At 40.7% G+C, this 27,680-nt stretch overlaps 1 protein-coding gene across 1 annotated transcript; it reads left to right on the forward strand.

Annotated features, from left to right (window-relative positions):
* Positions 1-316: 316 nt before the first annotated feature.
* POGLUT3 (protein O-glucosyltransferase 3) lies at positions 317-19,979 on the forward strand. Its single transcript, XM_063430111.1, has 8 exons — positions 317-584; positions 7,425-7,622; positions 10,109-10,395; positions 10,688-10,904; positions 11,609-11,805; positions 13,621-13,815; positions 17,027-17,131; positions 18,429-19,979. Exons 1-8 carry the CDS (start codon positions 317-319, stop codon positions 18,552-18,554), a joined length of 1,593 nt encoding a protein of 530 aa, XP_063286181.1. The 3' UTR covers positions 18,555-19,979.
* Positions 19,980-27,680: the final 7,701 nt, after the last annotated feature.

Below are 27,680 nucleotides of genomic sequence, written 5' to 3' on the forward strand. Positions count from 1 at the left end.
ACTGGTTACACTGTATCCCAGTCTCTGCCCATCACACAGTATTAATCACTGGTTACACTGTATCCCAGTCTCTGCCCATCACACAGTATTAATCACTGTTTACACTGTATCCCAGTCTCTGCCTATCACACAGTATTAATCACTGGTTACACTGTATCTCAGACAGTCTCTGCCCATCACACATTATTAATCACTGGTTACACTGTATCTCAGACAGTATCTGCCCATTGCACAGTCCGTCCATTCTAATTGGCCACAGACCCCACCAATCACAGCCAGCCAGATATCCTGCTCACTTCCCCTCTAAAAAGTTTGAATGAGTTCAGCAGCAGCTGCAGGCAGGGGGAGCAGCCCTGTGCCCTGGCAGATGGCACACACTCTGAGCTTCCCCCTGGTATGGGGGTTAATAATGCTGCTATGGATCATGGAGCCCCCCAGGGCTGATGCTGGCAATGCAGACACAGTGAGTGCTGAGAGGAGCCTGGTGTGGGGGCCAGGACTGCATGCTGGCATAGAGCTGCCTGTCAGGTACTTCTACATCCAGGCTGTGTCCAACAGGGGCCACAACTTCACCTCCTCCCCAGGTAATCAACCCCCACCCCTCCCTGGGTGATTTAATGCACGGGGGAAGATCTGGAGCTTGTACAGATCCGGTGGGAAGATAGCCTGACCCCTCCTTCTTCACCAGGACTTCCTCATACTTTACATCCTAACCCTTTAAATGCTGCCTGGGCTGGGGGTCGCATGTTTAGCTCTGAAATCGGAATCAGATCAGCTATTTATATCATTTTAATATCTGGACAGACTTGGTACATGGAATATAATCCATTAGGACAGACAGCTTCTAGAAGCTGAGCGTGCTGGGAGTTGTGACTCCTAGCATTCTCAGACAGAGCTGAGCGTGCTGGGAGTTGTGACTCCTAGCATTCTCAGACAGAGCTGAGCGTGCTGGGAGTTGCACTGGAGACATTGCTTGTTTGCTTCCTTTCAGACAGTAGTGTTGCCAGGAATAAACATGACTAATAATGATTAATAGGCTGTTTATGAGACGGTCAGCCCTGTGCTATGTATAATCTAAATACAGCATGCAGGAAAACAAGTCTGTATCATTTGAGGATCCCTTTTGTGTATTATTATTATTATTATTATTATTATTGCCATTTATATAGCGCCAACAGATTCCGTAGCGCTTTACAATATTATTAGAGGGGGGACGTAACTATAAATAGGACAATTACAAGAAAACTTACAGGAACTATAGGTTGAAGAGGACCCTGCTCAAACAAGCTTACAGTCTATAGGAGGTGGGGTATAGGACACATTAGGACAGGAAATAGCCATCAAGTATGATACCTATTGCCGGCATTGGCGGATCCAGGGGGGGGGCAACGGGGCAATTGCCCCCCCAGAGATTCTCCCCTGCCGGCTAGTGCAGGGCTGGCATTGCCCAAGCGCCAGCCCTGCAATGTGCCTGCGGACCGGGGAGGGAGATCAGTGATCTCCCTCCCCGGTCCGCAGGCACATTACTGACAGCCGACCGGAAGGGGAGGGAGAGAGGACCCGGGAGCTGTTACCAGCAGCTCCTCCGGGTCCTCCTCTCGCGAGATTTGGAGCGTTACCGCGGTTACCACGGCAACGCTCCAAATCTCGCGAGAGTGAACTCTAGCCCTGGAGCGCGGGCTAGAGTTCACTGGAACCACTGGACCACCAGGGATTCCCCACTGGGACCACCAGGGATCCATAAATATCCCCCCCCCTCCTCCTCAATAAAGGTAAGAAGGGAGGGGGGACATAAATATATTTTATTAAATACATTTTTTTTTTTAATGAAAAAGCCTCCCTTCCCTCCTCCCCTTCCCCCCATACACACTACCCCACATACACTGACCCCATACACACACTGACCCCATACACACACTACACACACTGACCCCATACACACACTGACCCCATACACACACTACACACACTGACCCCATACACACACTGACCCCATACACACACTACACACACTGACCCCATACACACACTGACCCCATACACACACTACACACACTGACCCCATACACACACTGACCCCATACACACACTACACACACTGACCCCATACACACACTACACACACTGACCCCATACACACACTACACACACTGACCCCTTACACACACTACACACACTGACCCCATACACACACTGACCCCATACACACACTACACACACTGACCCCATACACACACTGACCCCATACACACACTGACCCCATACACACACTGCACACACTGACCCCATACACACACTGACCCCATACACACACTACACACACTGACCCCATACACACACTGACCCCATACACACACTACACACACTGACCCCATACACACACTGACCCCATACACACACTACACACACTGACCCCATACACACACTGACCCCATACACACACTGACCCCATACACACACTACACATACTGACCCCACACACACTGACCCCATACACACACTGACCCCATACACACACTGACCCCACACACACAAACACTGCCCCCATACACACAAACACTGCCCCCATACACACAAACACTGCCCCCGTACACACAAACACTGCCCCCGTACACACAAACACTGCCCCCATACACACAAACACTGCCCCCATACACACACTGCCCCCATACACACACTGCCCCCATACACACACTGCCCCCATACACACACTGTCCCCATATACACACTGCCCCCATACACACACTGTCCCCATATACACACTGTCCCCATACACACACTGTCCCCATACACACACTGTCCCCATACACACACTGTCCCCATACACACACTGTCCCCATACACACACTGTCCCCATACACACACTGACCCACAAACACTGCCCCACATACAAACACTACACACACTGCCCCCACATACAAACACTGCCCCCACATACAAACACTGCCCCCCATACAAACACTGCCCCCCATACACACACTGCCCACAAACACACACTGCCCACAAACACACACTGCCCACAAACACACACTGCCCACAAACACTGTCCCCATACAACACTGTCCCCATACAACACTGTCCCCATACAACACTGTCCCACAAACACTGTCCCCATACACACTGCCCCATACACATACTGCCCCGCACACACTGCACACCTATACACACACAGTGCCCTACACACACTGCTGCCCCCCCATACACACATTGCCCCAAACACATACACACAGTGCCCCCCATACACACACTGCCCCACACAGACATACAGTGCCCCCATACACACACTGCCCCCTAACACACACACTGCCACCCTTACGCACTCACACTCACTTCACCGCTCACACACACTGCACCTTTCACACACACTTCACCCCTAACACACACCACTTCTCCTATGCCCTATATCCCAGCAGACCCCAGGTAAGTTGTCAAACTGTTCTTAAACGGTATGACTACTTACTCTGGGGTGGGATCCTGGCACTACTGGCACCATAACTACTACACTGAGCTGTAGTGGTTATTGTGCTAGGATTATTTTTTTTAAATAATCTACAAGTGCCCCTCCCGAGATCAGGCTCTGGATCCGCCACTGATTGCCGGGCAGCACTTTTCATGTGCCATCTATGTATATAATTTGGTGATGTGTCCAGTCAAGGTTGGTGATATGGAAACCCTAGCAGGTATTGGGGTTTATTCACAGAAATTGTACTGTTGTGAATTGAAATCCTAATTGCAGTATTAAATGAATGCTCCAGACAAAAAAATAACCCACACAGCAGCTTGCTGACATGCTTTTATGTATCTGTAATTTGTGGGTTTATTTTTTTATAGTTTACAAAAGTGACCATTTCAATAGAATTCACACTTTTATGAAACTTTGCTGAAATATATCTCAATGTTCAGACAGCAGAGGAGGTTATCGCCAGGGGAGGTGTGGCTGGGGCTGCTGAAACAAGATTCATTTTAACTCTTAAATGGTGGTGAATAGAGCAAGGGAGACTGCAGTGGCATGATCTATACCAGGGGTGCCCAGAAGGTAGCTCTCTGGATGTTCTAGAACCACAACTCCCATGATGCTTTGCATGCCTTTTAGAATGACAAAGCATCATGGAAGCTGTACTTTTAAAACATCTGGGGATTTCTGGTTTGGGCGCCCCTGCTCTATACACTAAAACTGCTCTATTAAGTTAAAGTTGTTTTGGTGCTTAGAGTATCTCCTTCATTGCGCCATATTGTTTTAGCAAATCTTTTTACTCTGATCTGACTTAGCATTACTCTGTTACTCATGTTCACGTTACTCCGCCGGGACATTCTATGCTCCGTCTGGACTCTGTTTTTATTTTTTTTTATTTGTCCTGCTTGGGAATGCATCCCCAAGCAGGGCAAACCTTGTACGTTGACATCGGCACCCTGTCTTTGTTGCCCATATGCTGGCATTGGAACAAAGTGATGTCACATCACTCCATTCCTATACTCCCTACCAGCGCTAGACGCGTGTGCTGTGGTTGCTATGGGTGGAGACAGCGGCGTACACACAATCCATGGGGCCCCGATGCGAAACTGATCCGTGGGCCCCCCTGACAGACAAACACACACACACATACATAGACACAGACAGATACATACAAACAGGAACACATATATATACATACAAACAGACAGACACTCATACATGCAGACAGACACACGATGCACATACATACAAACAGACAAGTGCACAGACATACACATACATATACAGACACTCATACATACAGGCCGACACACACACACACACAGACACATGCATACACACACACACACACACAATATTTAAGTCTCCATCCTGTTTCCTACCTTTTAGGTGCCGGAGGGTGACTTTCCCTGAGGTCCATTAGTGGCTCAGATGGATGGGAGTCAGAGTTCCCACTCTGGCTCCCTGTTCTTTCTCCCGCGCGGGCTCTCTTTATGCTGGGAGGAGTGACTGGGAGTCACTTCCTCCCAGCTCTGTGTGATCTCATCACAGGGAGCCCGGTCGCGCTGTTAAAGCGCCCAGCACTGACCGTGCCCCCTGACAATCCATATCCATCCACTTACTTCCGCATATGACGTCACACGCACGGGATGTCGTGCGTGATGACGTCACACTATCGGAAGAAATAACCAGCAGCTGAGTCTGCAAACTCCCATCAGTATGAGCGCCGTGATTGGACGTATCACGGGCGCCATTCTCCAATAAACTTCCAGTTAGGGGTATTTAAACTTGTACTTAGCAGCATTATGTATACCAATTGAGAAAGCCGAAATATATTGGCGAAACGCGTCTTGGACACAGCACTGGCACTTGAGTATACTGAATTTATTTTATTGTTTTTATGTATGAGTTACAATAAATGTTAATTTCTTTTACCAAGTGGACTAGTGATATCCTTATGCTGCTATAAAGAAGGGAACTGTCACCCTATAATTGACAGTATACCTGCATACTTGGAGCCCAGTTATAGGCTCCTAACAAGGTGAGAAGTACATTGTTATCTATACCTTATTATTCAACATATTAAGGATTTCTACACCAGGGTCAGCATTGCTTCCCTGTTTCTCTCTTTTTTTGTCTCCATCTCGAGGTTTTTTCACCTTCTACGAACACCTAAAAAGGACTCCAACATCATTTATATTATCTCCTGAAACTTGCAGGAGTAAGTTGTTTTATTTTCAAGCGCTCCACCTTTACACTATTTTTGCATGCATTTGCACAATAGCGTTTTTTTGTATACTATTGATTGTAGTAGGTTGAAGAGTTCCTACTTTTGGTGTTAGCTGCTACCACTTTATTGTGTATTGTAATATTATCTATCTCTTCTAAGCGCCTTTTACCACAGCACCAACACCTTTTCACTCCATTGTTGAATAGCTTAGTCTAACTGTGCGTTTGAATCGTCGAACGGGACTTCGTTTTCAGCCGAAGCATCGAAGTGGAGGAGAAGGTAAGGGTCAGCGGTGTTCGTGCAAATGGGTAGACGATTTTAGTTCCATGGATTTGGCTGCACACACCGCTGACCACGTTCGACTAAAGAAAGATGGCCAACTCCACGTGTTTGACTGTACGAACGGCGGCCACACAGCGGTCGGCAATTAACCTGCAGTAACCCCCCAGCCTGGGAAGTAAATTGGCCGCACACTTCCACTTCTGTGTGGTCATCCTATGCAGTAATTGGTTCGGTAAGCCCCATTTACCGATCCAAATAGGAAAAAGCCACAAACAAAGTATTTTGAAGGTCTGGGGACACGGTCATAAAGGGGCATTGTTCCCAAAAGTCTCAATATGCCCCAATAACAGTTTTAAAGGGCCATACACCACAGGTCCATAATCTTCGAGCAAAAGGCGAGCAATCAGGCCCCTCCAGAACCCAGTGGCGAGGTCACTTTCGCCACACTGTGAGAGGTCTTTTCTGCTCTCTCTCTCTTGGAAAGTTGCTGAGGAAGGGGACAATGACACAAAAATGGTCTGGGGAAGGGGACAATGACACACAAAGGGGCTGGTGGAAAGTAAGAGACACACAAAGGGTGTTGTAAGGCGCAAAATGGAAAATGCAGATAAAATACACTAAAGGGGATGTAAGGCACAAAAGGGGTCTGAGAAACACACAGGTGAAGATTACTTTTTTAGTGGGGGTGCAAAATGCATCTACACCTGAGCAGTCAAAAATCCTTGCACCGGCCCTGATGAGATGACGTCTGTGTGCTCAGGTATGTATTCCAGGAGAAAAAAAACTTTTTTTTCTGGTGTGGTGATGAATCTCAGTGACAGAGTTGGATCTCTCTGCCTACACGACCCCTAATAAACATTATTTTAACTTAATCGGTTTTGTGCAGAGATTTGTATAAATTATTAGATGCTATTTCTGTGGTGTTTTAAGGTGTGTCGAAATGACAACAGGTGGGTTATTTTGTGTATGCTCAACTGTTAACTGTATGAAGATTTTTTATTTTAAACACAATACTATTATTTTCAGAACTCGCTTTTTGGTTTAATTACTAATCTGGGAATTGGCAAGAATACTCAAAAACATTGCAACATTTAGGCCAAATAGCTGAGCTAAGAAAACAATGGGACGTTTTAATATTTTTTTTTTCCCAAGATGTTGGCCTACAATTTAAAATTGTCCTGTGGATTCTCGTTGATTCTCAACTAAATAAAAATCCAATGTCATTTTTTGGGAGGTGGGGAAAGGGGTTGGGTGGAATGTTTTTTGATTTATATCTTCTACAGATTCTAAACTATTACCTAATCTTCTTAACATTCTTTAAGCATTCTGAGACGAGAATTCCTCTTGAAACGTGCATGCACACTTATGAATATATGTTAAATTTTTGTTTTGTATGTATTTACAAAGAAAAAAGACAAACGTAAAAATCTTTTTTTTTTTACTACTTTTATCTCTCAGGAGCAAAAATATTTAAGGTAACGATTAAAGCTCTATCTTCAAATGAGTATATAAGAATCCATGTTCCCGATCCCTTGGACAGGAATGATGGATCCTACGTCATGAGATATCGCATGTACGGCAGTGTTACCGAGGGACTAATTATTGAAGTACTCCATGGGGATAAGCACGTGGCTCAGTCTCCTTATATACTGAAAGGTAAGGGACCAGTTACATAACAAATAACATTAATATGGGCTTTGGTAGGTCCCAGAAATACTTGGGGTTACTCCCTTACAGATTCTGTCTTTTAACACCTCAGTCTGCCATCCATACAGCGAATCGGTTCATTATTAAAGGATCCCTTATTTTTTTAGGAATTGGATCTGAGAAGGGACCGAGGTGTAGGGCCACCCTTAAAAATAGTAGAGAAGAGCAACCAATATTTGAGTATTCCGCTGTCTTGTTTACATGTGCAGTCGTATCTATGTAAAGGGAACATTTAGAACAATTTAGCTTTTTACAGGAGATTTTTTAAAGTACTCTCTTAACAAGGGCACAACCACATTCTCCCTCCGCCACCCCACATTTCTACATGCGCACAGCAGACTGTGTGTAGTGTCATTGAGTCTTCTGAGACTGGTCACCAACCTAGAATTCTGGCTACAGACATAAATGTCACAACACTACGGCACACCTATAGTTTTTGATCACCTTATAGTTTCTTGCTTTGGAAGCTCAGTGACTAACAGAATAACAAAACATGCAAGGCAGACGTAGAGTTAAATAAAGAATGACAGGCCAGAGGTCATTGCACAAGACAGACGTATTAACTCTGGGTTACTGCTACTACTTATTATAATGATATCATATTAGACGTCATAAATTGTTTCTTTTTTTTTTGGATATACAGATTATAAATCCATCTGTAATCCATGTAAACAAAATGTATTAATAATTTATGTGGGCTTTTGTTCCTTTATTTATTTTCTAATTCAAGTGGGTTTTGTTTATACAAACTAATGGAAAGCACACAAGCAGTTATTCTAGTGATGCGTCTTCAGTTTGTCTGGAAACAATGTTCGGTAGGTGTGGTGATCCTTTAACATTTTCTGTCTCTTAATGTCTGTACAGATACTCAAGCACTCTGCCCTGGCTTGTCAGGGGATCAGTAAAGGATATACTTGTTTTAATGTGAGCGCCTCGTAAATCCCTTCCTGTGCCCTTCCCTTATTCAGTAATAAGCAGCACTTGCTGGTGCCAAGTTACATGACACCGGATACTTTACAGGCAACGCCAGCTATTGTAAATGACCTAACCACAGATCAAGAGTGGCTGCGGGAAAACCAATGGGATTTATCTGATAAACTGTGAAGCATTTAAATGGTTATTCAATAAACTGGGAATTCTTAGGGAATTACCACGTAGTTCCTAATGAACTAGTATACTCCATGTGTGTCCCTAAATTCATCCTCTTCCCATAACTCTTCGATTCATGTCCTTGTATCACATTTATGTCAATAACACTTTATTTCCATGAATAGTTCAAATGTGACTGAGCCACTTTAAATGATAGGTTCCTCTGTGTCAACTGTATTTTTGATAATCCACTCCCTTTCTCCAATCTTATCTAAAGAAATGAGGGTTATCTGCTTTCAGAAATAATTTAAATTGATTTGTAAAATCAAACATTAACTGTGCACTATAAACATCATAACTACTACAACTCAGTGCGTTGGTTATGGTGGAAACAGAATATGGACTCGCCCTCGCCCGCCCCTCTTTATTTTATCAGACCATTTGGGAGCAGTTTAACAAATAAAAAAACGGCTTGTCTCAGCACCCAAAACATGCCCCCCTCTGCATCTGCAAGGATAATATAGAAATTACAATTCTGTCCAACCTGGATGACCGTGAGATGAGATTACTGTGAACTGAGAAAGACTGCGATTTCAGCCTATCACTGCTTTCCTTTCTTGGAAAACATTGATATTGTGTAAGTGATTATTCCATATTATCAAGTCGTCTGGACCAAGGTGCTGGGGGAGTCTGTTTTTTTTTTTTTTATCTTTTTTTAATTTTATTTAAAAAAATTAAATTAAAAAAACAAAACAAAAAAACAACACGAACTGGATATGTTGCTCTTTGTACCATAAATACTACACTAAATTGTAGTTGTTGACGTGCTTAGATTAACAATTCAAGCGGAATAATTACACCAATTACTTTCTAGAAACAGGAACATAGACGTAGCTGGATTGGTTGGAATGCAGATCTAGTTTGTAGTCCATTCAGTTCTGCTAAATAACCCCATATCGTTAGACACTAGGTCAGGCTGGCCAATAGTGGTGCATTGGGACATATGCAAGCTGTTCCAGAATTGTCAGATTAGAGCAAGAAACATTAAAATGAGCTGAATAAAGTAGACAAAAAACACAGGAAGAATCTGTTCACTGAAAGCAATCTATGGGTACCTATACGTGGAAAGAAAAAATATATAAAGGTCATTAACTCAAATTATACAAATTGGGACAAACCAATGTATTTCCAATCCTCACGTTTTCTAACTGCCCATTTCAAACACCAAATTGACTGTAAGGTATAGTTTTGCATTGTTGTATTGTAATTCATGAGAATGTCCGCAATGATGTTGAAAGGGGATTAACAAAAAGAAATGTATAACTTTACCTTCTGATTTTATTTAGGGCCAGTTTATCATGAATACTGTGATTGTCCTGAAGAAGATTCACATATATGGCAGCAGACTCTTTCATGTCCATCCAAAGAAACACAAATTTCAAAAGATTTTGCCCCATTCCCTATCATAGACCTGGAAAGGATGCTGGAAGAGGTCCCCCGGAGGTTTGCTGAGAAGAGAGGTGCCATTGTTCATTATACTATTCTCAATAATAATGTCTATCGGCGTTCCTTGGGCAAGTACACAGATTTCAAAATGTTCTCGGATGAGATACTGCTATCGTTGGCAAGAAAGGTATTTGCCAAGATTTTATATTAAAAAACATAACTTCTAACTATAGTCATTTTTTAGTTGGTTGAACAAAGGAAAGCATGCTGTATTTAGGTATTTGTGGTTTATATTTTGGAGGCCTGTTTATTACTACTTTACCTAAGGCTGTTGTCTCTACACATGAGTCATATGAATATGGTTGCTTCAAAAGCATTCTAAATATAATAGTAATCCAACTTGTTGTAGTGTTTTGGTGTGTGTGTGTGTGTGTGTGTTTTATTTATTTAAACTTTTTTTTTCTTTTTGTTTTTCTAAGGTCCGCTTGCCAGATTTTGAATTTTATATAAATGTTGGGGACTGGCCTGTGGAGCATCGAAAAGCCAATGATACTCCTGGACCTCTGCCAATGATTTTGTGGTGTGGCTCTGTTGATTCACTTGACATAATTCTTCCAACCTACGACGTCACTCACTCAAGCCTTGAAACTTTACGTGGTGTGACTAATGACCTTCTTTCTATTCAAGGACACACTGGTACATTCATTATTTGACATTTAGAGAACCTAAAGCCTACGACATTATACATATTTGTTTGCTCATACCGCTATCAGCATTCTGGTAATTGCCTAAGACGTGAAATAGCTTTCACAAACCTACAGCTACAAGCTGCTCTATGTAGTTTCCCTCTTATGCAGAATGATTGATCCATAAATTCAACTTCTCTCATTAGGCCCATCACACTTTGTGCTCCAGGACCACAAATCCCTAAATCAAGCATCACAATTCCCAGGGATTTCTGCTCGCCCGGGCTGAATTTTTACTCCTCAAAGGCTAGTGGAGAGTGGAAATTTTGATCCTAGCCTCAAAGTGACCTAGTACTCCATATACTTTGAGGACTGGTCAATTTTAATGGGATTTGGTAGGAAACTACTTCTGTTACCAGGTTGCTGTTTCTAAATGTAGTCTCAGTGGTACTAACCTGAACATAAACCGAAGTCTGCTTTTCATGGTTTTAGAATGGATTTTACTTCATTCCATAAATTCGTGGGTTTCTTTGTTTTTGTTTTTTATGGTTTGCATCTGAAATAGAATTTCACACTATTAACTATGTGCTATATTAAAAGATTACACAATTAAATTGTGTCTGAGAACAGAACATGTGATTGTGAAGTGGAATATGATGGCACTATAAAAATGCTAATAAATATTTATTAAAAAGTTTACTGATTTAATTTCAGGTCCGTCATGGAGTAACAAAACAGAGCAAGCCTTCTTCAGAGGACGAGACAGCAGAGAGGAACGTCTTCAGCTTGTCGAAATGTCCCAGAAGTACCCAGACTTACTGGATGCTGGCATTACTGGCTATTTCTTTTTTCGGGAGCAAGAAAAATTACTTGGGAAAGCGCAACTTATGGGGTTCTTTGATTTCTTTAAAGTAAGATTAAAAAATTTTTTTATTTTTTTTTAAGGGTTTCACTTTTTCTGAATTGATATTACAGAGTAGACTTTGTCAACATACAGATCAATTCATCTAAAACAAAACCCTTTTGACTCATCTCGTACAGAGGTTTAAAAAAACAATTTTTAGTTGTTTGTAGTAAACAATCATTGGAAGTTATTTTGGGGGTCTACTATATTCAAATGCAAAGGTTTGTGCCGTTTAAGTATCAACGTACGGCCCAAAGAGAATCTGTGAGGGACAGCCTTTCAGAATCATTATACGCCCCTGACGGAGCAAATGTAAACCATAAAGTTTTTAGTAGGCAAAATGAACCCCTATCCCCGAGGGAGGCTATTAGTAAAATGGAATATGAAACCAAATAGATCTATCTTTGAAAGTGTATTATTTATAGGCAAATGGGAAAAACTTCCATTTGTGTAACCATGGCAAAGCAATCTTACAAGATCATGTTCAGGTGGTATACCACCCCTGTCAAATTGTATCATATGCATAGAATCTCTACTGACTTATGCTGGAGACTGTGTGGGCAGCGATTTACCGGTTACATGTGATGGGAATGCCCACAGGCACAGATGTTTTGGGGTAAAGTGGGTGACCTGGCAACAAACATTTTAACAAGCAATTGGCCCTAGACTCCTGGATCTCTTTACTGTCCAGACCACTAGATGGGTGGACCAGCACGAAACAAAAACTGCTCCATAATCTAACTGTAGCAGCCTGATGGGCTTTGGCGCAGATGTAGCTAAACCCGGCCATTCCTCCTATCGATACGGTACTCCTGAAACCTAAGGACAACTACTTGGTGGACAAGCTAACCACTCATGTCAGGGGTAATGTAAAAAACCTTTACATAGATACAAATATTGGGTCAATCCAACTATAGGGGAATAAAAAATAACATAGTGCAACTCTGTATGATACTATTATAATAATGATACGTGCCAATGGGTCACTCACACTTTGACTGTTAAAACAGGGCGTATCAAAAATCAATGTAGCTCTCAGGCAGTTCTCTGCTTCCAATGTCTGCTTTCAGATCTCAATTCCATGGAAAATAAAATGCATCCAGAATGAAATATAGAAAGTTGATGTGCACAAAATATAAAAAGCATTTATTACTTACACATAGGTAAGGATCAATCGGCATAAAAGTAAATTAAAACTGTCCACAATCTGTCCAACGCGTTTCCTCCCACTACAGGGACTTCCTCAGGGACTTTGCAGCAGTGTGACAGGTACAACAATTAGGAGTCGCTCCGTCTGTGTAATAAGACCACTTTCTCTTCTTCTCTTTCTTTGCTTTCTCTTTCTATTTCTCTGTTCCCTATATTCTACTCCTCAATGGGGTTTTCCACCAAGACAGAGCTAGAATCCATGAGTGGTGGGACATTATACCTCTGTAAGTACTTTTGCATTTAGACAGTGGGTAAAAATGCTCAGAGATTCTCGTGCTTTGAAGTGGGCTACCATTGTGATAAAAATTATGTATATTGTCTTCTCACTGAAGAAGTCTCATACTATTGCTTATTGTTGGTGTGTTCCAATGGCATCCTTCCCCATGTCTGATGCTTTATACTATATCCGATGATTTTGTATTTCATTGTACTGACCACTGTCGATGTTTGCTGCTCAAGTATAAATAAAGAATGGGGGGGTGGGGGGGGGGAGAGGTTGGAGAAAGTCTAGTGTTTCTAAAGTTCAGTCCTGGACAAACAGGCTGGGTTGGGAAGGAACAAATTAAAACGGAAGAGATTTCTTCAAGTGCATGTTCTCCATTTGTTCCCGTAGTACAAATACCAAGTGAACATTGACGGAACAGTGGCAGCTTACAGATTTCCATATCTCATGCTGGGTGACAGCCTTGTATTGAAGCAAGCCTCTCCATACTATGAGCACTTTTACTCTGCGCTAAAGCCAGGCAAACACTACATTCCTATCAAACGAAATCTCAGTGACTTGATTGAAAAAATACAGTGGGCTAAGGTAAGCTCGTTACTTTACTTTGATTCAGTTTAACTTACTTAAAAAATCTGCATAATCTAATTGTGTCTATCTAACCTGATTATAAGTAGAGATAGGTGCATCATATTAGACGTGTTTTCCAGTTGTTTTTTTTCCCCCTCTATCCATAAATATTTCTCCTACTGTTCAGGAATGTAGATTATTAACCCTGCTTTGAGAAATTGTCTTAGTCTGATATTTTTTGCTATTCCTGGAACTAGCATAAATTCCATGTTATGTACAAGAGCAAACACTTTTTTTTTTTCTTCATTTTTTTATTTTATTTTAATACTTTCACATTTATTTGCCTTTTTTTTTTTTTTTTTTGGTCACATCTAAAAATGAAAATAAAGTTTTGTTTGCTACTCCATTATGAAGTGTTATATATATATATATATATATATATATATATATATATATATATATATTTTTTTTTTTTTTTATTATTATTTTTTTTTTTAATCCAACCCGGACAGCAATGATTGGCTAATCTGCGCCCGTGCTTTCATCCCATCATTGCTGTTCAGTTTGGACAGAATCACACTGGATAATGCAGACGTATAGATTCAGTATTGTCAATGCAGCTGAGATGGGGGTGGGGCTTCGAGTGCCAGAGAGATCCTTGGTGTTTGTCAAATCACTCCAAAATGGAGCCCAGAGCATTAAACCACCATAAGCATTGCATTGAATATAGAGTGTTATTTTAACATTTGAGATCCACTCTCCGCAACACATATTTTGTACTAAGAACCGTTTCTGTTCCTGAAATAACAAATAATCATTTCTTCCCCAAAGTACTAAGTATTAACATTGTATAATACACATTCCCTACAGTATTTCTGGACCTTGCACTCCAAAATAAAAACCGAGGACACATACATACCATTATAAATAAATAGATTCATAATGGTAAATTAGTCAGAGATTGCAAAGAAATTGCCAATTTTATGCCTAAATTGTAAATCCATTTCCTAATAATTTATAGATGGTATTTATCCCCCTATAGGTTGAATAAAATGAATTCCAGATATTCAGATAAATGTTAGAGAAACTGTGGAATGATTGGCTCGCTTTCACCTGTTTTTTTGGTATTGTCCTAAACTCACACAATTTTGGCAGGAAATACATGAATGAATCTAAAAAGTAAATTTTAATATTCATGTACTCACTTCAGAATTGGCTTTATTTAAATTCTTCCCTGATACTATTGAAAAAATTAATACAATTAAAATTGGACATATTCTTTTAGCTGCTACTACGGTCATCTCCAGTTACTGGAGGTCACCAACAACCCCTACTATTAAAGGGAATCTCCAGTGCCAGGAAAACAATCCGTTTTCCTGGCACTGGAGTTTCCCTCTCCCTCCCACCCCCCAATCCCCAGTTACTGAAGGGGTGAAAACCACTTCAGTCACTTACCTGAGGCAGCGACGATGTTCCTCGTTGCTGTCTCCTCCTCCGCGCCGCTCCTCCTTCTGTCTCCGTCAGCCGGTGGGCGAGACTGATCCCGCCCACCGGCCGAGGAGACCTAATGCACATGCGCGGCAATGCCGCACATGCGCATTAGCGCTTCCCATAGGAAAGCATTGAAAACGATTTTCAATGCTTTCCTATGAGGAAATGAGCGATGCTGGAGGACGTCCAGCGACGCTCTAGCAAAGGAAATCTTTGCTATGATTCAGGAAGTGACCTCTAGTGGCTGTCTAGTAGACAGCCACTAGAGGTGGAGTTAACCCTGCAATGTAATTATTGCAGTTTATAAAAAACTGCAATAATTACACTTGCAGGGTTAGGAGTAGTGGGAGTTGGCACCCAGACCAGTCCAATGGGCAGAAGTGGTCTGGGTGCCTGGAGTGTCCCTTTAAAGAAGTTTTTTAATTATACACTAGAAAATAAGGCAACTGGCAATCAGGCAACCTTCTTTGCCATTCGATAACCTTGGACACTACTGGGACGAATGGGAAAGAAAGATTAAAAGAGAATATAGGTTTTCATTGCTGTATAAAGAAATGTATTTGGAAAATTGTTTGACAACAAAAATGTTATTCTATTATGCAATTATCTGAACTAGGTATTGTTGTGGCATGTTATGTTTACTAGAATTGGTTAGAGTCATTAGAATTAAAGAAAAAAAGCTATTGTGCATGGATGCACTCTCTTCCCCTTTTTTCCTTCTTTTTCTTCTCTCTTTTCCCCCTCCCCCATCTCCCCATTTCTTTTTCTTTTTTTGTTTGTTTTACTTATTAACATTGCAGTTTAATTGCATAGTTCATTCATACCAATATGTTATCACAATGAAAATTGATTATAAAGTGCCTGTTCAATACTTTCAGAATTTAATTACATATGAACTGGATACATTGATATTTACTCTTTTTATGTATAATATATATATGGTATGTTTTTTTTTTTTATTGTAAAAGTTTATTGCTATTGTAAAAATATATCTTTAATAAAAAGTATATATTTGAAAGGGGGGAAAAAAAAAACTGCCAATCTGGAAAAACAGTGTGTTTTAATTTTTTTACATTTTTTTTGTAAATGTCGTTTTTATTATTTTCAATGTTCAAGAAATAACAACATGTGGCATCAAGCAAGGTTGAGACAGGCAGGTCCCTATTATCACATTTTTATATATTTTAATAATGACAAACTATTCAGCCAGGAAAGGTACATTCAGATTATTCTGATTTTCAAGTACGTCCTGGGGATGTTACCTTAGCCCAACATCCAGGGGTTGTTACTATATTTATTTAAGGTATTAAATGAAAACTTGAGAGACTTGCAGGTCTCTTATGAGTCATATTCGAGCAGGAATTGGAGATGCGCAGGTCTCCATCTTATTATGTAACATGAGCAGGACGCGCAGGTCTCTTTGAACATGAAGTATGCAGGAAACATTGCAAAAAGTCTTCTAGGTTAGAGGTTTGCGGTCTTTTGCCTTGGTTGGACTTAACATTTGCAAATCCCTTGTCAGGTCTACACAAATCCTAGTTTATTGAATACATTTATCAGTATTTGTGACGTTAACGCATTGTGACACATTAGATTGATTTTGGTTACATTTTTTCCATTTCATGTAGTTCCTTTTCAGAAACATATGATTTCTTTTCTGCTCAGTATGACTCAATAGTGTGCACATGAAAAGTTCCAAGTTTCTAATCTTTTGGTTTTTCATTCATTTGATTTTCAGGAAAATGATGAAAAAGCTAGAAAGATTGCCAAAGAGGGCCAAGCTCTTGCCAGAGAACTGCTGCAGCCTCATCGTTTCTACTGCTATTATTATAACGTCTTCCAGGTTGGTTTAACAATGTAACAAATATAATCTAACCTTTTTATAAAAAATAAAAAAACCAAAAAAAACAGCACTTTTGTCCTTATAGTGAGCCAACACAACCTTCCAAGGACCAGCTTTACAGACAGGCCAGATTAACCCTAAAGTACTTTAGAAAATTAAAGTGCTTTAGGTGACTGGAATATTCCTTTAGATAGAATGTTCATCAAACTATTTGAATGTAACTCAAAAACTGAAAACGGGGATTTAAAATGCGTGTCTTGTGTAGAGTAACTTCACTTTGTCATTCATATGTTCATCATCATCATCATCAATAGATGATATTCTTCAAGGCATTACAATCTGGTTGGCAAAGAGATTAGCTAGAGATTGTTGCAGATCACATACACTGCTTCATAGCAATGGTGTCTTCTGATCGTAGTGGCCTCTTTTAGCAGAATAATGCACCCTGCCACCCTGCATATCACTCTCTCTCTCTCTCTCTCTGTGTGTGTGTATAAATGAGTTTATATATGGGAACCTGTGTGTTTTTATGTCTCCATGTGTTTGTGTGTGAATCTGTGTGTATGAATGTGCCCGTGTGTGTGTAGCTATATGAATAAGTATCTGTGTATATGGATTTGTATATGTATATGAATGTTTGTGCGTATGATTTCCCTAACAAGGGTTTAGGGGTGCATGATGAAACACTAAAGAAAATTTCAAAGGTCGGGAGGGGGGTATAGATTTCCACCCTGGGAGACATATTTATGCCTCTGGGTGCCACTTTGCTAAATTAAATGAATTTTAAAGCGTGCTTTTTTTTTTTTTTTTTTTTTCTTTATCATCAGCTCAGACTAAAGACATTTTGAAAATTCGAAAATGTATTGAAGCAATGTATGAAATGTGGAGCTATTTCCCTATAAACCAAACAATGTTCTGCTTATACTCTTAATTGTTGCAGTTGGTAATGCAAACGGCAACATTTAGACCTAAAAAGCAACACTTTAACTACAGCTGAATCGAAGATTTTTATTTTTAATCTGCTACATTTTGCCCATTGGAGTTTAGTGAATAAAACCTTTACAAAGTCAAATGTAATTAATAATTCAATATTATTTTTTTTCTACCTAAATAATCTAAAGCATTTTTTTTAAATTATGCTTTATTTTATCATATATTGCTTCATTTATGTTCTGAATTCAAAGATCCAGCCCAACCCGTTCTAGTTTGTAACCTTTTTATTTTCCTAATGGTTCACAGTATAACCACTCAGATCATCGCTAGAAACAAAATACTAGCAATATTCACTGTTTTTCAGAATTATGCTAAGCGACAAACAAGCCGTCCTGCAATCCGAGAGAAAATGGAACATGTACCTCAACCTACTGACAGCTCCGCAGTGTGCCAATGCCATAGAAATAAGATCGTTCGAGAAGAACTGTAGCAGTTCAGAGGAGTAACATGCCTACAAAGAATATAGGGAGAACGTTTTGGAACTCGGAATGTCCCTCTGACTACCAGATTACACACCGTGGTACTATTGTGGCCAGTGGAAGTAACTGACATATTGTTATGGACTCTCTGTCTTACTTCAACATCACAGCTATGTACTCTACAGAATAACTCAACCCTCCGTCCCCTCTACCTCTACATTTTATTTTAGGTAGCACTACCATAAATATGTATATTTCTACAGTTGAATTGTGTATATTGTAGCTATACACAGATGTATCGCCTCCATTTCTGGAGTGGACCCATGCATTTTACTGTTTGCAGGAGAACCGTACAATTTGGTAAACGCTTGAAGCACCAAAATTAGAAATTTTCCAATATCCCATCATAAAACCAAATCACGATTTTTACATGCTTTACACGGCGGCAGATGATTTTTGTAGAAAATGAAAGTCTCCTGTACCTTAAAACCACCATTTTGTCTCTAATTTTTCAAAAGGAATCATTGAGCAATGCTTCTTAAAAATAAAGTGAATTCATTCCACTTTAGTCAGCCATTTATATTAGAGCTTACTGAGAAAACATGGATATGACACATATATCAAGATTTCAGCTTTAGTCAATGTTATTTATTTAATATAATCTATAGACCATTAGTAGCCACTGTCATTCGCCAGTTGAGACCTTTCAATTCTGGTGATGCTTAGCCAGGCATGGACACTCCTTTTTGTTCTGTAGTGATTGCTAAATTGATGTGGATCATAATAGTTTTGGTTCCACCACATTTTAAGAGCCACCTACTGATAACCCCAAATATTTAGGTTAACCTTATCTGCTTCTCTCCCGCTATCAGATCTCTGGGTACCGAAATACCCAACTGTCAATCACATGATGATGCTATTACGCACTGAAGAAGCCTCGGTATATGTTGTAAAAGATGGATATACAAAGACATGGCTAATTGTTTTACATTTCTGTTATGCTTTTAGCTTTCCAATGCATGACATAGTACATCATAGTCTATTCACCATGGATATCCCTATTTACCATCCTAGAACATAAATAATGCAAAATGAAAATTGCACTGACACTCCAGCAACCAAGTGTTACCCTAGATTTCTTTACTTTGTTTGGTATAAATCACAATGTATCCAGTCCTGGTTATTTTGGTTTGGTAAGTATTCGGCTGCACCAAATGTAAATCCAGTCTTTATTATTATCTAACCGATACCATCTACTCTATTGGTTGCACACACTGTTCAGTTCCCGTTGGTCAAAACAACAATCAACACACAAAGTATTTTGTGATAATGTGAATTCTACTAAATGGTGTTGTCAAAAAATGCTGCTGCAATGTACAGATTTTTAACTTTTTTGTAATCAAGTTTGTAATAAAGAATGCTTGAACAGCTCAAAATATATATATGTATATATATTTTTCTCATATTATCATAAATATAACAAATGGAGAGTCATAAATGAAAGTAACATTTAAACATGCTAGAATTTGCTCATTCAGGTTTTTTTAGGGGCTTTTTAAAATTATTGTTATTATTGGTATGTAGTGAGGGGCACTGGAAGTTTATTCCTAATGCTAACCAGCGAGGTACATATCAAATTCTTCTATCTCTGTCTCTGATGTCCAATTGTTCAGTCACTGCAGTGTCAGACATTCAAATCTAATCCCAAAATAAATTCATGGTGGGAACTTAATTTCCCAAAGACCCCCAGCCAGCCTTTGAGAACCTACTCAGCACTGAGTATCTTTAGTCCATGACACCCCTGTGTGCATGTGGTTTGTGTGGCCCATGCCAAATGCAAATGTCCCATAATTCCCTGTTTTGTGTTCCATGAATCATGGGACACAAACATGGAATATTGGAAAATTTGTATTGCATGCCAGGCTATGCCAGGAGACTATTACTTCTAATGCTATTTTTAAAAAGGGCATATTAACAATGCAATTCTAGAACACCCCATTCCTGTTATTTAGACACAATGATATCATGAACTGTTGGAAAGTCAAAGCGAATTTTCAAATTTAAGCTGAAAGTCGCAGTGCTTACAGCATAGCTGACTTGTTGATTTTTATTTTTTTTCAGTTTAGCAATTCTGTCCTTAATTGTGATATTCACTTTGAATTTCCAGTAATTGTGCCTATGTTCGAGTATTAAGTTTACAGAATATTTTGAAAGATACCTTTTTATGTAAATTGCATTGACATTTTTATATTATTTTTAGATATATGTAAAACGTTTCAGCTCTGTGCAAAATTTTGATATTTTAAATTGCTGATCCTCACTGAGATTTGATTCTCCTCTCCCCTCCGCCACCATGTGAACAAACCTCTAGTTTGGTAGTGCTCCCATAATCACCGCTTCTACAGGTGTGTGTTGGCCATGTCAAAGCAATGATGGCTATTGATACAAATGTCATATTCGTTACCAAGTAACCAACATGGTCGGAGGATGGATTTTTTGGATGCCTACTTTTGGCAGCAGAATTCAATACATGGGAGTACCTTCCCGTAGTGGACATTCTTTCTCCTGAAAATAAATAATTAAAAGGTAAGCTGCCGGTTTTTTATTTATTTATTTTTATTTTATTTTACCCTACTTTATTCCCTTGGGCCATAGGGAATAAAGTGTGAGAGGGCAGATACAAAAAATACAAAACATAATAAGAAAGACTTAGATTGTTGCCTAAGCTAATACTGGGATGGCAATCATTAATACTGTGGCACGAGTGCAGACCATCTAAGGCCAGTATACATGAAAAGGAAAGAAATCAAAACCGAAAACATACTATTATTAAAACAAACTTAAGTGAATTAATGATGTAAAAACCAAAGGAAAAAAGTTACCTGGGCTCTTTCCCAAATCCCTTTGTATGTTAAAACAAATGGAGGTTATTTAGTTTCTGCAATGGCCATGAGAGGGTATGCCCATCTGCCACATCAAGCAGTGGCATACACATGACCCATGGGGCACGGTGCGAAAATTGATCCGTGGGTCCCCCCCGCGCTTACTCGGCGCGGGTCGGGGTCACAACACATTGCGTCGGGCACCTGGTCGCAGGGGTTGCATGGACCACTACAGACACCCAGATCACATCAGCTCAATTAAATGGTCTGGGTGCCAGGTCCCTCTAGTTTTAACCCTACAGCTGAAAACATAGCAGTTTTATAGAAACTGCTATGTTTCACTGAGGGTTAATCCAGCCTCTAGTGGCTGTCTCATTGACAGCCGCTAGAGGAGCTTCCGCGATTCTCACTGTGAAAATCACAGTGAGAAGACACTGAACGTCGATAGGAAAGCATTGAGTAATGCTTTCCTATGGGGGGTTTGAATGCGCGCGCGCCTCTTGCGACAGACATACATACACTCTCACTGACACACACTCACTAACAGACATCAGACACACACAGTAACACACTCACTGACACTAGCAGAACACACTCAATAACAGACACACTCACTGACACTCACTAGCAGACACACACACACACTAACACACACACTAACACGTTTTTTTTTTAAATTTAATCCCCCCAGCCAGAGGGGATTCCCTGGGGTCCAGTGGTGCTGCTGGGCTCCTGGGTGGCCGGTCCTGCGGGCAGGCGGGCGCGCAAGGGAGCACTCTTCGTTAAGTGCTTCCTCTTCAGCTCCCTCGTGCGCCGCGTAGGGATGCTGGCGCCGGAAGATGACGTCATCATCCGGTTCCGGTATCTGTGCGGTGCGCGAAGGAGCTGAAGAGGAAGCACTCACGGGAGAGTGCTCCATCGCGCGCCCGCCTGCCGGGTGTCAGCAGGGCCAGCCTCGGGGGGGCCCTGGGGTGGCTGGCTCCTGGGCCCCCCCAGGAGAAGAGGCTGGCCCAGTGAGTACATACCGGGTCGCAGGGGCGGCCGGGCCCCCTGGTGGGCCGGGCCCGGTCGCAGCCTCGACCCCTGCGACCCCGGTATGTACGCCACTGACGTCAAGGCAGACCTCTTAGGTGGGTCCTACACTGATCCTTCACCTTGCTTCCTTGAGCTTCTGGCAAAGATATCTCTAATGAGACAGAGAGGGGTATTTTTTATATACACCCCTATATATTTATTAACCCTTAATAGGATTATGGGTTAACTAAATAACCTCCATTTGTTTAAATATAAATAGGGATTTGGGAAAGAGCACAGGTAACTTTATTTTTCTTTGGTTTTTACCGTATGTATTGGGGCTGATGTGTACTATGGTCGTTGCTGCCGCCAGGAGTTTGAGCGCAGGACTTGTTTTTTTGTATTTAAATTAGTGATGTAACTTCTCTCTAGAAAAGCCAGTTTTCCAGCTGTGTAGTAGCGCAGTAAAATTGGTGGACTCAGGACAACAGACCAGAACCTGCAAATGTTTATGCCTCTGGGTCCCCATGCTTCGGTCCTATTTCCCGAAGTGAGGCGAGGGAGAGAGAGAGAGAGCGAGTCTGACTAGCGGCCAGGGCCACATGTGGTATGCACACTTTCTGTCAGGTCTAGAAGCTTAAATTAAGTGTAAATATACCAAAAAAAGGGATCAACAAACTTCAAACTTCTCTGGGTAAGGGAAAGTGGAGTGCCAAGTGTAAGGCCTATAACCTCAGGTGGTGGCCGCACCATATGCATCCGGTAAGGCTCTCTGCGGTATGAATGATTTGACTCTCGCCGAGTCCTATCTGTGTATCGCAGGGGATGCCTCTTGGGGCTGAGGTTGTGGCAAGAAATCCTCCGTCAGACCCAACGTTCCCAGTAGAGTTCCCGCTTCCTGGAGATCTAGCACAGAATGTGTGGCATTTCCCTGTATGACTTGTAGGGCCCGTGGGGATCTCCATTTGTTTTGGATGCTATAACCTCTGAGCAATGCAGTAAAGGGCTGCATGGTTCACCTCTGTTATAATGTGTCTCCCGAAAGATCCACGTACAATGTTAAAGACATATTTTCAAAAGTGTATGGAGTATTCCAATAAGAGCAGCTAATAGCGCTACCTAGTCAGCGCTGTTTTGAAATCGCACCACTAGGTCTCTTGGTTCAGTCTTCGGTGACCTCCTGGGTTTTAGGAAGCTAAAAATCTGACAAAGACCTATGTGAAGGTCGAAACGTTGCTGCTTTCCTTGTTCCATTAAAATCTGCCTGCGGCTTAAACACTTGAGTGCCTGGATCTTTCTCTTTTGGCTTTACGTGTTGGGATTGCTGGTCCTGTTCCAGAGCACCGGTGGCTGCTGGGATTGAGTGCGGTTCCTACAACAATCTTTGCAACCGTTATATACTCAGACACACCAACAACATGGAGATTCTAGAAATGGGCCTTTTGGATAGGAAAGAGATATGGACAGTGGGAGGCATGTATTTATAAGCAGTGCCTGTGTGTTTGAATCTTTGTATGTTTTTGTATGGAGTAGGCATGTGCGAATATAGTTGTGTATATGTGTGTTGTGTTGTGTTGGTGTTTGAATGCTGTTTGTGTGCAGTTTTGGAGTTTGAATGCAGGGGTATCTTTGTATGTAGACTTGCCACTTGATTGTAGGGATGTATTTTTATGTAGAGTTGGTGATTGAATGCGGGAGTGGTGTGTGTGGTGTTGCCGTTCGATTACAGTGGTGTTTTTGTATGTAGTGTTGGCATTTATTATGCAGGGTTGTGTTTGTGTGCAGTATTGGTGTTTGAATGTTGTTGTTTGTATGTGTATATGTTTGCACATATACACTTGCACACATACTGACACAAAAACACAGATACACACACACAACTACATTGCCACACAAATGCATGAGGAAGAGGAAGAGGTTCTATTTCAACTGTCAAAAGTAAAGACAAATAAGTCAATTGGACCTGATGGAATACACCTGATGGAATACACCCAAAGTTATTAAAAGAGCTTAGTGGTGTACTAGTAAAACCATTAACAGATTTATTTAACCAATCATTGTTAACAGGAGTAGTCCCAGAAGATTGGAAGTTAGCGAATGTTGTGCCCATTCACAAGAAAGGTAGTAGGGAGGAGTCGGGCAACTATAGGCCAGTAAGCCTTACTTCATTAGTGGAGGAAGTAATGGAAACCATGTTAAAGGATAGGATTGTTGAACATCTAAAAACACATGGATTTCAAGATCAGAGACAACATGGGTTTACTTCAGAGAGATCATGCCAAACTAATCTTATTGATTTCTTTGATTGGGTAACTAAAATAATAGATCAGGGTGAAGCAGTAGACATTGCTTACCTAGATTTCAGTAAGGCTTTTGAAACTGTTGCACATAGAAGGCTTATCAATTAACTGCAATCTTTAAGTTTGGATTCCAATATTGTTGAATGGGTAAAGCAGTGGCTGAGTGACAGGCAACAGAGGGTTGTAGTCAATAGGGTATATTCGAAGCATGGTCTTTTCACCAGTGGGGTACCTCAGAGATCTGTACTTGGACCCATTCTCTTTAATATTTTTAGTAGAGATATTGCAGAAGGTCTTGATGGTAAGGTATATCTTTTTGCTGACGATTCTAAGATATGTAAGAGGGTTGATGTTCCAGGAGGGATAAACCAAATGGCAAATGATTAAGATAAACTAGAAAAATGGTCAGTTGTAGCAGGTGACATTTAATGTGGATAAGTGCAACATAATGTATCTTGGACGTAAAAACCAAAGGGCAGAGTACAGAATATTTGATAGAGTCCTAACCTCAACATCTGAGGAAAGGGATTTAGGGGAGATTATTTCTGATGACTTAAAGGTAGGCAGACAATGTAATAGAGCAGCAGGAAATGCTAGCAGAATGCTTGGTTGTATAGGGAGAGGTATTAGCAGTAGAAAGAGAGAAGTGCTCATGCCATTGTACAGAACACTGGTGAGACCTCACTTGGAGTATTGTACGCAGTACTGGAGACCGTATCTCCAGAAGGATATTGATACTTTAGAGAGAGTTCAGAGAAGGGCTACTAAACTGGTTCATGGATTGCAGGATAAAACTTACCAGGAAAGGTTAAAGGATCTTAACATGTATAGCTTGGAGGAAAGACGAGACAGGGGGATATGATAGAAACATTTAAATACGTAAAGGGAATCAATACTGTAAAGGAGGAGACTATATTTAAAAGAAGAAAAACTACGACAGCAAGAGGTCATAGTCTTAAATTAGAGGGGCAAAGGTTTAAAAATAATCACCATCTAGCCCCCCTGCCCTGCCTTCCTTCCTAAATATAGTAAAATCTTACCTTTATTACAGTCTGCTACTGCTCTGCCTGCTTGGCTGACGTCATTGGAAGTGGTGATCTGAGCCAATCACGATGCTTTCCCATGGGAAAGCATTCGATTGGCTGAAATTGTCAAGGAGGCAGATTAGAGGCAGAGCCAGCACAAGCCAAACACAACCCTGGCCAATCAGCATCTCTAGGAGGAAAGGTCAGTGTCTGCATGCAGAGGGTGGAGACACTGAATGTCAGTACTGCACACTGTGCAGCACTGCCTCAGGAAGCACCACTAGTAGCCAGTGGAGGTATCCCTATGCTGTAATGTAAACAGTGCATTTTCTCTGAAAAAAACAATATTTACTGATAAAAAAGCCTGAAGGGAACGATTCTACTCACTAGAAAAAAATGTAATAAACTGTAGTTGTTGTAGTGACTATAGTGTCCCTTTAAGGAATTAATTTCAGTGCATTCCCTGCATCATAAAACCTAGTCTTATTAACTGTACTGCCCACTAGTACCCAGTCAAGGAGCAATAATACTATTTACTGAAATCTTTTTGGATATCACATCCCGAAATTTGTATTTGTTATTAGAATGATTTGACATAGCAGATCTGAGCCAGATGTACTAATTAGATCTACATTTCACTCTTTCTGCTGAATTTCCAATTACAGTGTGATTGTAATGAGCTATCGTAAAATGTAATTCTAAAATACAAAGCTAAATCTTTCGTCAGGATAGATTTAAACTATAATGTAATTAGTTTTTCCGGAGGAAACCTTCAGGTTAGGATTGAGTGCTCTTAAGTGCCGCAGAACATTCCAACTCTGCTAATCGAGTAGCAATGAGAAGTACTATGCTGTTCTGCACAGTTCACCGAGTTTATTATATACTGTAGCAGCCGTTAAATATCATTGTTAAGGGCTCATGGAACAAATGTGACTATTAATGGTCTCTATACAGTTGTAGAACCAGACACACATAACCACAGACTGTTCCGCTGTGATGATCTACTGCAACCATAATACTCCATAATAAGGCTTAATCAGAAGAACATGGGCACTGTTGGCAGTGGCATACTAAGTGAACTAAGAAATCCACCCCAGGTGCCACTGATTAGGGGGGGGCAATGGCCGGGCATGGTATACCTTCGTATAGCGCTCGCCTCCTGCAGGTCACTCCATGTAGTGTGGCCGAGCAGGCAGACCGCAGTATATCTCAATATATTGAAAAAATTTAAAGATTCACTAACATATATCAGTGCACAAATGTTGGGGGCACAGCAGGAAAGATGCTTACGTGTTTGGATAAGGCACTTCTTCAGAGACAGCTTTTATTAACTGGTTAACGTTAGGCAGATGCTTTTTTATTTTTTTTGAAAGGCAAGATTATTATGGTGTCACTGTTATTAACGACTTGTTGGAAGCCATTAAGATGTTTCTAATTATTGATAGAAGATCAAAGTGTAAGAGGTTTAGATGGTTGTCTCTTTTCCATCTCATTCCATGTTTGGAGTACGGCCATATATTTATATGTGGAGTGGGGTGAAACTCCACTCCAAGGAGAAAGGGCTCTGGTGAAAGTGAAGGTTTTTACAAAATCTATAACTTAACTAACAAACAACTTTCCTTAAGGAAATACAATAGTTTAGACTTCAAACGAAAACATAAATTCAACTAGGTCAGACATCACATTTTTAGCATGCTTGCTGATAATTTCCGTGTAGAACTGCAAATTATGGAGTATTATTTATTAATGTTATTTAAATTGCAGAGCTTGGAGTTGAACTCTGTTCAAATATTTAAATTGATCAGGTTTAGATAAATAGCTGTAATCTAATATATCTATTACAGGATCTGCAATTTATTTAGAGCAAGTATAATTAACCAGTCTGTGTTCCAATAGAAATGAAAATTACGAGATAA

Source organism: Pelobates fuscus, chromosome 1 (genome assembly GCF_036172605.1).
Source record: "Pelobates fuscus isolate aPelFus1 chromosome 1, aPelFus1.pri, whole genome shotgun sequence".
In the NCBI taxonomy this organism is placed as follows: Eukaryota; Metazoa; Chordata; class Amphibia; order Anura; family Pelobatidae; genus Pelobates; species Pelobates fuscus.